This window comes from Labrus bergylta, chromosome 1, assembly GCF_963930695.1.
Source record: "Labrus bergylta chromosome 1, fLabBer1.1, whole genome shotgun sequence".
NCBI classification, from domain to species: Eukaryota; Metazoa; Chordata; class Actinopteri; order Labriformes; family Labridae; genus Labrus; species Labrus bergylta.
In genome coordinates this window covers 24,831,641-24,845,395 of record NC_089195.1, presented here as the reverse complement: position 1 = coordinate 24,845,395, position 13,755 = coordinate 24,831,641, and the positions used below count along the sequence as shown (strand labels likewise).

General features: G+C 38.3%; 2 protein-coding genes across 2 annotated transcripts; both read right to left on the bottom strand.

Annotated features, from left to right (window-relative positions):
* Positions 1–379: 379 nt before the first annotated feature.
* Positions 380–5,140, bottom strand: LOC109976281 (caspase-6-like). Its single transcript, XM_020626439.2, has 8 exons — positions 4,994–5,140; positions 4,634–4,675; positions 3,776–3,818; positions 3,522–3,671; positions 3,302–3,378; positions 2,979–3,154; positions 2,720–2,870; positions 380–2,259 (listed from the first exon to the last, which is right to left on the bottom strand). The coding sequence occupies exons 1-8, from the start codon at positions 5,013–5,015 to the stop codon at positions 2,021–2,023; spliced, it is 900 nt and encodes a 299-aa protein (XP_020482095.2). The 5' UTR covers positions 5,016–5,140; the 3' UTR covers positions 380–2,020.
* A 3,705-nt stretch (positions 5,141–8,845) lies between these two features.
* pla2g12a (phospholipase A2, group XIIA) lies at positions 8,846–13,620 on the bottom strand. The gene is made up of 4 exons (XM_020626438.3): positions 13,224–13,620; positions 12,818–12,894; positions 10,786–10,951; positions 8,846–9,810 (listed from the first exon to the last, which is right to left on the bottom strand). Exons 1-4 carry the CDS (start codon positions 13,441–13,443, stop codon positions 9,692–9,694), a joined length of 582 nt encoding a protein of 193 aa, XP_020482094.1. The 5' UTR covers positions 13,444–13,620; the 3' UTR covers positions 8,846–9,691.
* Positions 13,621–13,755: the final 135 nt, after the last annotated feature.

Here is a 13,755-nt window from a genome sequence, read left to right as displayed (position 1 = left end):
GACCTTAAAAGTGCACTACGGAGTTTTGGTAGAGAAATGTGAAAGTTGGCGAAATTTACAAATTCTGTGCTATATGTTCTTAACTCTATACACAAACTGTCCTCAGAGGAACATTTGGTCTCTGCAACATTGTTTGAAGATAAAATGCTACACTAGAAGTTATAGTGTTGGGTCCACTACAGTGAAACAGTCACTCTCCTGGTAGCTTTTTAGCTCCAAACAGTGCTCCATGGACCCGTTTTTTCCTTTGAATGAAGTTTGTGTATTTAGTTCAGAAGCTATAGCATAGAATTGTTTCACTTCTCCAACTTTCAAATTTCACTATCAAATCTACATAGTGCACCTTGGACGGTGCAGGTGAAATAAAGACATCACATGATTACAGTATATAAAAGGACACTTTTTATTTTGAAAAGTCACAACAGGATAGACCACAAAAATACAGGATCATCAATGTATGCTGCTATCTTGGTTTTTCCTGAGTCATAGATCATGCGACAAAGCTAGAAGTGTTTTAGTTCCAGAGTACAGCTCACAAACACCCCGCCTCCTCCCTGAGGTACTTTCCACACTTGGGTTTTTGTTGCCATTTTTGGTGCAAATATGCATTTATCATATTCATGTGTTGTGGCTGAGACACAAAGAACAGCACAAACATGAATTCCCTTTTGGTGGAGTTAGCTTTAAGACAAACGGCATGTCTTTAGTGCCTGGATAATCTTTAATGATGACTTGATCATGAACACTTAAAAGAGATATTGGACCCTTCTCTGTAGTTGCCTTCTGCCTCACAAGAAACATTTAGTAGGAATGTAAATGTCTGGATTTCAGATGTTCCTGCAAATTACATTCCAAAAAACTAGATTCACAGTACTTGATAATTCCACAAACCTCAGAGATAATGAACATCACGTGGAAAGCTGGAGATGTCCATTTCTACAGTCTACTTGGCTTCTTAAGAAACAAGTCAGCGACAGTATCGGGCAGGTTTGGTATCGAAGTAGTTTAAAGTGGAAGCATGCTAAAATGTGAAAAAAAAAGAGAATTTCAGAGTGTGATCCCTAATTATTGCGCAGTGTAGAGTTTTTAAGAACGCTAAATGTGTATGGCTCTACAGGATCTGAAAACAGTAATAAAATAAGAGGAACTTCTTAAATCATAATGCAATCTGATACAAAAAAAATATAAATGTTGGGCCCAATAATTAGTCTTGATTTGAGTCAACACAAATTAGCAGAATTCACATTTAAGCCATTTCCAGTTTGAATACAAAGTCATCCAGACGCACTTTGACTTCTGGTGCCAATTGGTTATTAGGGGAATAAAAGAATGATAGTACAAACGGGCAACTGTTTTCTAACCCTCTCCCTTAAAGGGTTGGGGTTTTGTTTGGTAAGGTAGGTGTTTTAGTTTTGTTCTTAGCCCGCCTGTACTGCACTGCTGTTAATGTATTGGATTATATTAGGGCTACTTGATATTTGCATTATCACAAGAAACGACATAAGCGTGTCAAACCAGGATCAAACCAGTAAATCTGATCATGTATGGTGTTTTACTAGTTTTTCCTCTACCCTCCACCTTATATCAGCCACAGAAATGTTCCCTGTGTTCATTCTCTGTGCTGAAAATGCAAAAAGCAGATGCATCAGCCAGGTCATGCCATGGTCCAGTTTTTGATCACAGCCAGGGAATCTGGTTATCTCCAGAAGAAGCTTTATTTGATAACTGAAACCATGATTTCACAAGAGTTGAAGTTTCAGGATTAAATTAATAGTGTAAGAGTGGGATTATTCATATTTCTTGGGTGCATGGGTATTAAGTTGCTCCTGTTATTTTATAACCTCTGTAATTACTACGGCTACCAGTTACCTGATTGTTCAATGCATATGTGAATAGTATTGTTCATAAGTAAAAACACATGAAAGGACTAGACAGAAAAATCATAATTTCTTAAAATGTATCAATAATGATCATAAAACCAGCTCGTTTTGGGATATTATTTTTTCTTTCAAAGGTTTAACTACTCCTTTTTTGGCCGAAAGTACAGTTTCTTGGTCAGCATTGACGCAAAGCAAGGTACTTGTTTCTTCCCGATGGAACTTTTGTCACTACTATTGCCAACGCTCCTCATTGATACTTTCCTGTTGACCAGCGTGAGCAACTCTGTGAATTCAAGAGACTCCCCGTACTTCTGAAGCAGCTCACACAGATCCTGGACATACCAGGAGCCGTTGATGGTCTCCCTGTGGGAATAGTAACCTAAAAAGAAAAACATAGCAAAACTGAATTGGGTAGTTGTTTCCCACAAACAGCAAACGTTTAGAGAGACTTGTATGTTTAGAATAATTTGATCTTGGTTTTTTTTTTTAAATCTGTATTTGTAAATCTTTTTGGCTTTCTGTTTCTCACACCCACAACACTCCTGGGCCAAATTAGTAGCATCATCTTACATAACCAAGCATTTTTTTTTCTACCTATAAATATAATGGATGTTGTAGGTTGGTGTAGTAACTCGGCAAGTTAGACAACAAACACACCTACCTAGGGAGTATTTTTCTAGCAATAGTATCAGTGAGCAAGCCAGGTAAAGTTAACCTGCTAGCTGTAACTGAGCTTGCCTGCATGGATCTTAATTGATTTTCTAACAGGCAGAAGCCCAGAGAGCCTAAATGAATTAATAAATTGATGTTGCAAAGTCTATCAATCCTGCCATGCTCACCTTCAGCCACAGAGTAGCACATGATGAAATCAGCCCCAGCAGGGAGGGTGTGCACAGCGCTGGCGTCCACTACCACCTCGTTTGTCTTTAACTCGCTGTCCACTGCGTCGCAGGCAGTCACTGGATCATCATGCTTGTCCCCGCGGCATGCCTAGTGAAGAAAGAGAGTCCCATATGCTGCCTTAAGGCATTAAAAAAACAGGTTCAACTGTAAGAGGCAGTTGAATTTCAACAGGTTTTAGCTTTATGTTGCTTGTACCTGTAAGATGAAGATCTTTGGCTTTCCTACGAGGCTCCTGCACCTGTCTCCTTTGAAAAGGGATGTGATGTCCTGAATGCTGATCTTGCCATCGTAGGTGTACACATGATCGTTTTCACCATGGCTCAGGAAAACAAGTAAAAAACAGTCTACGTCTGAGTGGTCGGCCTCTGCAGCTGTTGAGACATCAGCTATTTGTTAAACATGCAAGTAAAAAAACAGGAGCAATACAGCCACATTCTGTGTGTGTTTAAAATATAGATGGCAAAAAGGACAAAGGAATTCAGTAATAATGATGTGACGCTGGTAATGAATGCGCTTACCTTCATTGATTCTTTCCAGCACTTCTTCCTGTTTGTAGTTTTCGTAAGTTTTCACTTCAAAGTTTAGATCCTGCAGCCTGAAGAGAGAAGTCAACATTTGTTTAAGTGCACAGGGCATGTATTACCAGAGATATTTTACAAAGCCCTAAGTAAACAAGTCGAGACAAGTTCTTGAGCACACTCATGAAGTATACTGTTCCCTCTCGCTCAGAAGTTGTACCTTTTCTCTAAGCTGTAGCGGTCAGCGTTTGTTCCATGCCTGTCATTTAAACCCAGGCGCCAAAAGAAGCGCTCCTGGTTAAAGATGAGTGCGAGACCTCTTTTTTTGTTGTTCATCTTGTACTCCTCCGTGGGATCCAAACCTAAAGAGCTGTTTTGCATTGTTTTTATGAAGAAGAGCACAGAGAAACATGAGTACTGGGCCAGAGGGAAATTAGAATTTCCAGCTGACACACAAATAAGAAAACAGTTTACCTATTGATGAAAGCATCCGTCTCTGTCAGGTTCTCTGTGCATGCTGTAAAAAACAACACATGAATGAATCATTCCACGACTTGATAATCACGCAAGTCTGGATTTGAAAGGATTCAAGTTGCCACAAACATGGGAGAATTTGGTTTTTCAGGTTTCTTTGTCCATGAATGAAGGTGCATGAATTGCTCCGCTGCAGCTGGTTTGGGGTCAAGCAGCTATTGTTACATCAGCTTAGAGTCCTCAGGGGCTTCAATGGCAGGTTGACAGGTGGAGAAAGATTGCACAGGCTGCTAAAAGAACAGAGGCAACACCTCCATACCACACCCTAATGATATCTAGGTTAGACATCTAATGCTGAAGCGGCAACTCAGGACTGTTTGATAAGTAAATCATTATGTTTGCTTGTTTTATTCTCTAAGTTTATTGGGTCTGCTCTACATCCAAATGTCATCAAGGCAAAAGTTTAGTTCATTGTGATGGTCATTTGGACCCTGTAAACTGAGCTATTTATTATATTCAGCAGTCTAACTATAATGAAATATACTTGGAAGATTTAACTCTTTAAGACTTCGACTGAACAGGACCATGACATCATTTTACAATAAGTGGTGTCTTGGCTTTTCACTGTGTCATTAATGGCAGGGTGCTTGTGATCAAAGTTATAATACAGACAGATCTGGTTGATGATTAATGTTGACCTTTAGAGGGACTTTGGCTCCCCTAGCCTACCTTTACATTTTTAACTTGTTCGTTTCACTTTTGATTCGATAAATGCACATCTTATCCTTTCACAGCACCTTGTACACTACTACACAAAGCTTTCATAAGACATGTGTTTCCTCAGGTAAAAGCACTTACCTGGTCTGTCGGTTGCTGTTCTGCTGTCCTTAGCAACACGTCCTAGGAAGGTGAGAACAAGAGCAATTAAGTCTTGACATTGAAAACAAAAGGTGAAATGACATTTTAAAAACCTGCTTTTGTTTTGACTGAGAAAACTTCAAAAACTGACTGAAGACAAACAAGAGTTTAAAAACAGAAGAGGCGTGAAAGCGTCTCCGTAAACTTATGTAATAGTTTGTGATAGTACACAGCTTCAATGAGGACACTTAGCTTGAGTTAGATCGGAAGTCAACAGACACTGAATGTAGATTTACCCACTTTTAAGGAATTCTCAACTTGTGCCTACTCTTAGTTGAAAAGATATAAGTTGTGTTTTACCTCTGGCTCTGTCTTCTGCCATGTTGGATGAGTGTACAGACTGTCTTCTCTCCGACTGATACCACTGGAACAAATGACTCTGCTTCGTCAAGCCAACAACACAACATAAAAGATGATTAAGCCCCTCCCCCTCAATGGCTGAGTGTGGCAACCGGCGGAGAGGATTGGCTCTCATGGTTGTCAGTCGAAGGTCCTCAACCAGGACTTCCGTGTGTGTCGCATTGGAAGAGCCGCCCATAAAATGTTGAAGTAACCTACAGAGGTTTAATTACATATAATTAGTAAAAGTGAGATTGATACAGTCGACGATTAGGAAAGTTAAATCCAGACTTTTTTTTTTTTCCAATTAAAATATCAAGATGATGATTGTATGATAAAGGGAGAACTATATTTTATCTTTGTATGAGGGGTCAATGGGATCCCAATGAAAGATGCTCAGGAGTAAAAGGAAGAAATGGGCAGTTCTTTTCTTCTATCTTATAGGCCTATCTAATGCTCATTATTCACAAATGATTTCTTTAACATTTTATGTAAAGGATTATATGGCCTATAGTGTGTAGGGAAAAGACACACACAGCTGTGAGATTGTAATTTAGCAAGTTTGTGTAGCTGATTTCATGAGAACTTCTAAAGTCTGAATAGTCTGCAGCTGTTGAGACCATAGACTGTAAATATTACTTTTGAGACGGATCAGCTGTTTGTTAAATTCACCAGAAGTTACTATATTATGACATGATTAATGTTGAATACTTTTCAGGAAAAAAAAAAAAGTTAAAAGACAAGGATTATAACTACAGAATACATAGTCATCTAAATGTTATTTATGATTGTGCATGTGCTTAATACTCAAAAAAAAAAAAAAGATTTAAACAAAATTAGGAGAATTGACTGTTTTTAGGTTTTTGGCATCTTTGTTAAGCAGCCCAGCTTCAGGTACGTGACCCACTGCAGCTGGTTTGGGGTCAAGCAGCCATTGTTACATCAGCTTAGAGTCCCAATGGACTTCAATGGCTGGTTGACAGGTGGAGAAAGATCGTAAAGGCTGCTGACACCCAACCTAAAGATGTTTAGGTTTTATGAAAAGGCAGCAGTTCAGGCTATGGGATAATTGGTAGGTCCAGTTTGCTTATGTGACACATTTCTGTTCAAACATCAGTTTGCTGGTTACACTTAGCTCAGTTATTCAATCAATCCCACCTTCATAAAGGTTAAAACGTCACTTTTCTCTTTGAATGGATTCAGTCGAGCAATTAATCAATTATTGAAGTGGAACTAGGTTTCGGTGAACTTTAAAAGAGTGAGATAAAGCAAATGAATTGGCGTTCATTATTACAGTTAATTATGTTTTTCATGTTCTTTTTTTTACTGTATCTTTTAGAAACGGATAAATATTTATAGTTGCTTGATATCCTGGTGCTTGAAATGACCCCTGGCTCATCATGATATGAAGTTGTTATAACCACATTTCTAGTGGATGATTAATCTAAATGTACCTTTTTATTGAGTGTACTTTAGCTCACTCCAGCTTTAGCTCATAATGAAGCCTCACCATTTTTGTTTCTCTTTTGCTTTAATAAGAACAAACCTTTTTTATCAAAGTCTTTTGCAGCACTACAGTTTTGTAAAAACTGTAACTTTGTGAAAAACAATACAATACATACTTTATTGCACTTAGATTAAAACCTTATTGTTTTGTTGTCCACAGCAACCCTTCCTGGGAAGGTGAGAAAGAGAGAGTAATTAAGTCATGTCATTGAGGTAATTCAATGAAATAAACAAACCTTCTTATATGTTGTGCTATTTTGAAAATTAAAAGAGAGTAGAGAGAGATAATATCAAAGAACACATCAATTTTTAAATTTAACGTTAGTTACAAACTTCACAAATGATAGAGAGCTGAATTCCATCTGAACTTGAAGGTAACTGAATTTGTTGCTCAAATTTCAAAATGGACATCTACTACTATTTTAAAACGTGCATGTCAAGTTGTTTCCTTCACTTCTGTCTGCTGTTGTTTTAGACATGGTAACAGGTAGTCTCCACTTCAACTGATGTCTCTGATTTATGAATTTGCATCAATAATCCAACAGATAATGTGAAATTTACCACACCATCCCTCATTTTCATTTGCTGTGTGACAGCTGAACAACAGGACTGGCTTCCACATCTGCCAGTTAAAAGGTCACCAACAGGATTACAATGTTTGCAGTACTGCTGTCCAGTTTCTTTCAGCTTGGAGTAAGTAAATATATACAAGTCTAGTGCAATCAACCCTTCTCTAAAGGGAAATATGGTCCTCAACTTGGAGGTGCTTTCTGTCATTCAAATAACTTATCTTATAAGTGTGTACTGGAAGCCCTGATCTTATGAAAGATAAAGATAAAGATCAACTTTATTGATCCCCCATGGGGGACATTTTTGCATCACAGCAGCTCAAGAAAAACAGGAAACAGGAATATAATTATTAAAAATAAAAATAGAAGTTAAAAAATCAAACATATTTCCATCAGTTAAATAAAAAAAATACAATAATAGAAAATTACACAGTATTTACACTTCAAGCCAACAGAAGCACATTATATCCAATAACAGAGAAGAACTACTGAGTTTTTCAAATAGTATAAAAGACTTCTGGTTCAAAACACATATTTCCTTGTGCTGCATTGATCAAAGTCTGGAAACTTGGGAGGAAAGAATGTAGTTGGAGTTGAAAGTAGAGTCCAAGAGAATATTACTAGCTTCACCTTCATGGTGATATCTCTTTGGAGAGATTCATTTAAGTTAATAGTTCTCAGATGCTTCCAATGTGATGCAGGACTGCATTTAGGCAAATTGTGCTCCACTCCTTTTGCTCTCAAAATGGAAATGATTTCACTGTAAATGCCTGCAGAAACACAAGGGGAAAAACAAGTCGGACTACAAACTCACATACAGAATCTGTTAAAATAGGTTACCTAAGCCACAGCCCTTTTGGACATCAGGTACAACTGAGTCAGAGCAAAACTGTGCCAGCCAAGGTACAAAGGCCTCCTTTTTCAACATGACCACCAGTTGGTCCTTGATAACCTTCTGACCACAACTGTATCCATTCTTGTTCTACAGGCTATTAACATGGCCCAACCTTCTCTGGGATACATTAAGAAGTCTTATTCAGATGCTTTCTAGGATTTGATTCTAGACCTGGTGGTAGATGTGAACCCAACTGTATCTTGTTAAACAATGAGCAAAAGGGGATATCCATGGCTAACATTTTGAGTGGGTGCTTCAGGGGAAGAATGTATATGAAGATTCTGTCCAAGCTCAGAAACAAGTGTATACTCAATCCTCAATGGAGTTTTCTTTTAGCAAATGTTCATGGTCATTGGTTAATACGCTATGGGTACTCAGCAAGATGGCTCTTCATCAAACACTAAAAATGGTAAGTCTATGGTTTTACCTCCCATATTAGGCTAAAACTAGAAAGAGTGAGAAAAATTATGCAGACCATTTAACACTTGTCTGACCAACCAGTCAGCCGGAAAAGTGTTCTAAGCAAAGTGGTCAGTCTCATTTTCACCAATTAATAGGATGTGAGAATCACTTGTGGTCTAGCCCCTCCCCAGGGGGCAAAAATGACTCATAAAAACATTCAATGACAAGAATAAAATACATCATTAACGGGTATGTTAGATTAGGGTTTGGATAAGCCGTTATGAGGAAAGCTTACCTTCTTAGACCTTTTTGATTGTCCTCTTCCTACAATATCAATATATGGGAGACCTCAGTTTCCAGACACCGCTCTTGAAAGTTATGTAAAATAATTCTACACAGATGTGTACAATGACAACACAATGACAACATGGCTACACGGAATAATCAATAACATCATTTCTTTTATTTTTTATTGCAGTTTATAACACATTTTCTCCAAAATATAATTATTATATTTTAATTATCTATACATTTTGATTAGCATGTGCTTTCCCCTCAAATTGGACATTTTCTACAGATTCACAAAGGTAAACACACAAACGCATTATATGCTGTAGACATAGTCATTGTTGACTCACTTAAAACAGGGGAGGGTGTGCTGTGCAGTAAGGTTTATTTTCTCACAACTCATTATAATAACATGGAAAATATAGAAATGTTCTACAGTAAGTCAATTGTTTTACCCTGTTCACTAAATTTTGCAAACATCTTCCTTTTGTCTTGTGAGTTGTTTAGCCTGCCATTGGAAAACCATTTTTTAAAATCTTCATTAAACCGGCAGTGTACTAAATAAATAAGAGAACACAATCCTGCTGTTGGTAGTAAAGCATGTAACTGGAATAAAACATCTGGACATGTTTCACAGTCTCTCTTACTGACAAGCAGAGGAATATTACACGTCTGAAACGCTTCTTCAGTGATTTTTAGGAATTAATAAGACAAAAGTAAATTGTAGTGTATGTCAGCCAGAGGAGGAAGACAATAGTGCAACCTGACACAAATAAATTATAAACTGCATTACTAATGTACCACGCTCAGCTCTACGTATTTTGACACAACAAATGTTTACATTTTTATGACTTACGGGAGGCAATAGATGCAAGTCAGTGCAGGCAAATGACACTCAATCCCTGAGAAAAATCTACGAGTCTGAAAGAAGAGTTTAATGCTGGCATCCTTCTCTCTGTGTTTTGCATCTCGATCAGTCATGTGTGTCCTGTGTCAGTATCACAGTTCCCTGTTCATTTCATACTGACACACGCAAGAATCTCTCTGGCTGTCCAGATACGGCTTACATCCCATGTGCATCACAGCGTCAAACAGCAGAGTCACTGCAGACTCACAGGCTGCAAGGAAGGAAAGAAAGAACAAGTGAAAACTGAGCAGAACAAAATGGTTTAAAACAAGAACACGCCAGTTAATAACTGTGAGTAAAATAAAGACATTAGTGTACAAATACTGTTTTTCGTCTGCATAAAAAAATCCCATCTATTTTTTGTGTTTGTTTTAAGAATAACACTTTATAAAGTTACTATTCACAATCTCAGCATTCAATTTCAAATATGACAGGGACAATGAGTTTGATGTTGTGGTTGTGATCAGAAATACTGTTTTTTTTATTGATCTCTTTAAGAAGGATCATACTGTTATGTCAGTCATCCTGATCCACATGAAGGATTTATGTTTTTTTAAATTAGCTCTATGTCGCCCCCTTCTGGACACTGTGTTTTACATGGATCTTCTTGCACAAGTACAGTGTGTGACTTTCAAGTTATTGTTGGGCCATTTTTGCCTTTCGTTGGAAAGAAAACCCCAAAAAATGGCAGAACATGTTGGGAGGAGAGCGCTGGGGATGACATGCAGGAAGAGGCCATGGTCAGATTCGAACCCATGGCAGCTACAACCAGGACTAGAGCTTCAGCACATGGGGTGCAAGCCTTAACAACTGAGCTGAACTGACGCGCCATTTAACTTTCTTGTGATCTCTGAGCTACAGCAGAGATTTCTTTTTTATAAGTGTTAAAAATCAAATATTTATAAATATATATATAATATATCATAAAACTGAAACATGGCTGCTATCCAATAGTTTGTCCTACAAGTGTGCCATATCCTCTCCATTTTAGCAGCTGAAACAGAAGCAGATTATTGGAATTCAGCCCTTATTATTAATTACACTGGGGTTTCTACTTGTGTATAAAGTTTTTTGTGTGTTTAATCAGATGTGTGACACTGAGCAGGGCAATCTACAATCATCTCCTGCAGGGTGTTACCACATCTCCTACTGGCTCTTATTCAAACACAAGGTTTTGGCCAATTACCTTGGACACTCTTGGCCAATCCAAGAGTCCTTTGAACATTCCTGCAGATGGTCTCGAGACAGTCCTGGAACTGTTCATCGCAGTCGTGCTTCTCTTGGCCACAGGTATCATAGCAGCGGTCATGTTGGTTACAACATTTGGTCATGGATGGTATACCTATATCAAACTGGGAAAAACACATATGTCACTCTTTAGAACTATTGTTGAATGAAAATGAATCTAAATCAAACTAAATGATGAATAAAGCAGCCTGTAGACAGCATGAAAGCAGGAGCTATAGATTGACTATATTTGACATGGACATCACAGTTACATTGGTTTACTGCTTTCTTTCAAGAAAAAGTGTCCAACCTTAGAGATGATTTATTAATTTCCCTCAAAAACTCATGTGATCCACCCCCACCTTTGTACAACCCTTCTGCCAAGAGCTCAATGTCTACATTTCCCCTGATTACCTCAACCAATCTGGAGGAAATAATCCAGCACTTGAAACCTAGCACCTGTTCTTTAGATCCTATCCCCACCAAACTCTTTAAAACTGTTTCTCATTGCCTTATAGAAAACATTGTTAATATTGCAAACACCTCTTTACAGACCGGCATTTTCCCTTCTACTCTTAAGAATGCTGTCATCACACCCCTGCTTAAGAAAAACAACCTAGACTCATAAGTAATCAATAACTACAGACCAATCTCAAATCTTCCTTTCATTAGCAAAATACTGGAAAAAGTTGTTTACATTCAACTGGACAAATACCTTTCAACTCACAACATATACGATACACACCAATCTGGCTTTAGGGCAAATCACAGTACCGAAACTGCCCTTGTTAAAGTTGTTAATGACATCAGGATAAATAGTGACTGTCAAAAAGCTACAATTTTAGTGTTACTTGATCTGTCTGCTGCATTTGATGCTGTTGATCATGATATATTGATTCAAAGACTTCACTATTTAGTTGGCCTATCAGGCCCTGTTCTCGACTGGTTCGCATCCTTTTTAAAAGACAGGAAATGTCACATCTCTCTAGGAAATTTTTAATCTAAAGAAAGAAAGGTCCTCTCTGGGGTTCCACAAGGATCAGTCCTTGGGTCATTGCCCTTACAGACTGTATAAAAGATATCAACTCCTGGATGTTCAGAAACTTTTTTAAACTCAACACAGACAAGACTGAATGACTAATTTTTGTTCCAAAAGCTCAGAGACAACACATCCATATACATCTCACATCAAATTCCATTAAATACAGTGAGCAGGCCAGAAATCATGGAATTATTTTAGACCCCGATCTTAGCTTTGAAAATCATATCTCCAACATTACCAGAACAGCATTTTACTATTTAAAGAACATATTAAAACTCTGATCCTTCATATCCCAAACAGATGCAGAAAAATGAGTCCATGCATTCATCTCCACCAGGTTAGATCACAGTAATGCCCTGTATGCCGGGTTACCCAAACAATCTATCAGACGACTCCAATTTATTCAAAATTCAGCAGCCAGAGTCCTGACACACAAGAAAATTTGATCATATCACCCCAGTCCTAAAAACACTCCATTTCCATTAGTCATTCCAAGAATCAAATCAAAGTCCGGAGAGGGGGCCTTCAGTTACTGTGGCCCTTCTCTCTGGAACAAACTCCCTGCTGACCTGAGGTCCATCACAACTGTCTCTACCTTCAAAGCCAAACTCAAAACCTATCTATTCCCTCAAGCATACAAATAATTACTCTGTGTGTATATGTGTAAGTGTTTTTTTTGTTTTGTTTTTGTACTGTTTTGTCCCTAATCTGATTTTTTGTATCATATTCATGATTGTTGAGACAACTTTTGTGTCTCTTGTATTCCTATGTTTTTGTTTTTTTTAATCTTCAATTGAGCTCACCTGTAATGAAATGTGCTTTATAAATAAACTTCTATTCTACTCTAAATGCTCAAGAACATGGAGAGTGTGGCTGCTTGTATAAAAGTGAAATCCCTTGGTCTGCTTGTTCCAGAGACGGAGGAAACATCAAACCTGTGTCAAACTACCTGAAATCCAAACAGTGGGGATCCACATCCGTTGGGCGGTGGCTGTTTGTATCCAGGACGAGGTACCGGCGTGTAGCCTGTGACAGAGGAGCAAAGGTGAAAAGGTTTCTTGTTCAGTCACAGCCAGCTATCTTCCTGTAAGAGATAAACACATCAGTATACAGTCCACTTAATGGACTTACCTTGCCACTAAAGGGAACACAATGTATATGTGCTGGTTTGTAAATGTTGCATCAACTCAAAATCCATAAAAACGTCTCTGCTACTTTTGTTCTTGACATAACAGTGTAAAGCTCAGTTATGAATAATAATACTGACGTTAAACCAGAATGACACACGGCTCTATGGCCAAGTGAAGCACAACAAAGATACAAATGTTTAGAAAGAAGATGAAACACTAGCTCACCATCACTGCACCTGTAATGACACAGTCCGTCATCTCCACCAAACAAGTCCAGTGCTGCGTTCAGGTACGTGTCAATCTTGTGAATTCCGTTACGGATCGTTTTCAGAGTCAGCCTCCAGTCTGGAGTCTCTGGCTCATTTTGGCAGGCAGACACACTTCGAAGACATCCACAAGAGCACAAACCCAACAGAACAACACAAACAAAGCTGTGATACTGCATAGTCCAGTTCACGTCAAAGCTTCAAACACCATGCGTTTCCTGGCCGGATTCTATTCCTTTATGTGTTCACCTGACGGCATCTCAAAGTTTTACTTCAGGGGTTGTTTTGATTTCACTCACGAACACCTGACGTAATAATGAGGCGCTGGCCTACCTGACGCGGCAGTGGGTTTCATTTCCGGGTTTTGACGCTGTCATGTGACCGCTGGGAAACCAATCACGACGATAGCGGAGTTGCGACGCTCCGATGTTGTAAACGTCTTCGTTTGGGAAATAATTAATCATTTTCACTATCTTTAAATGGCAGATATT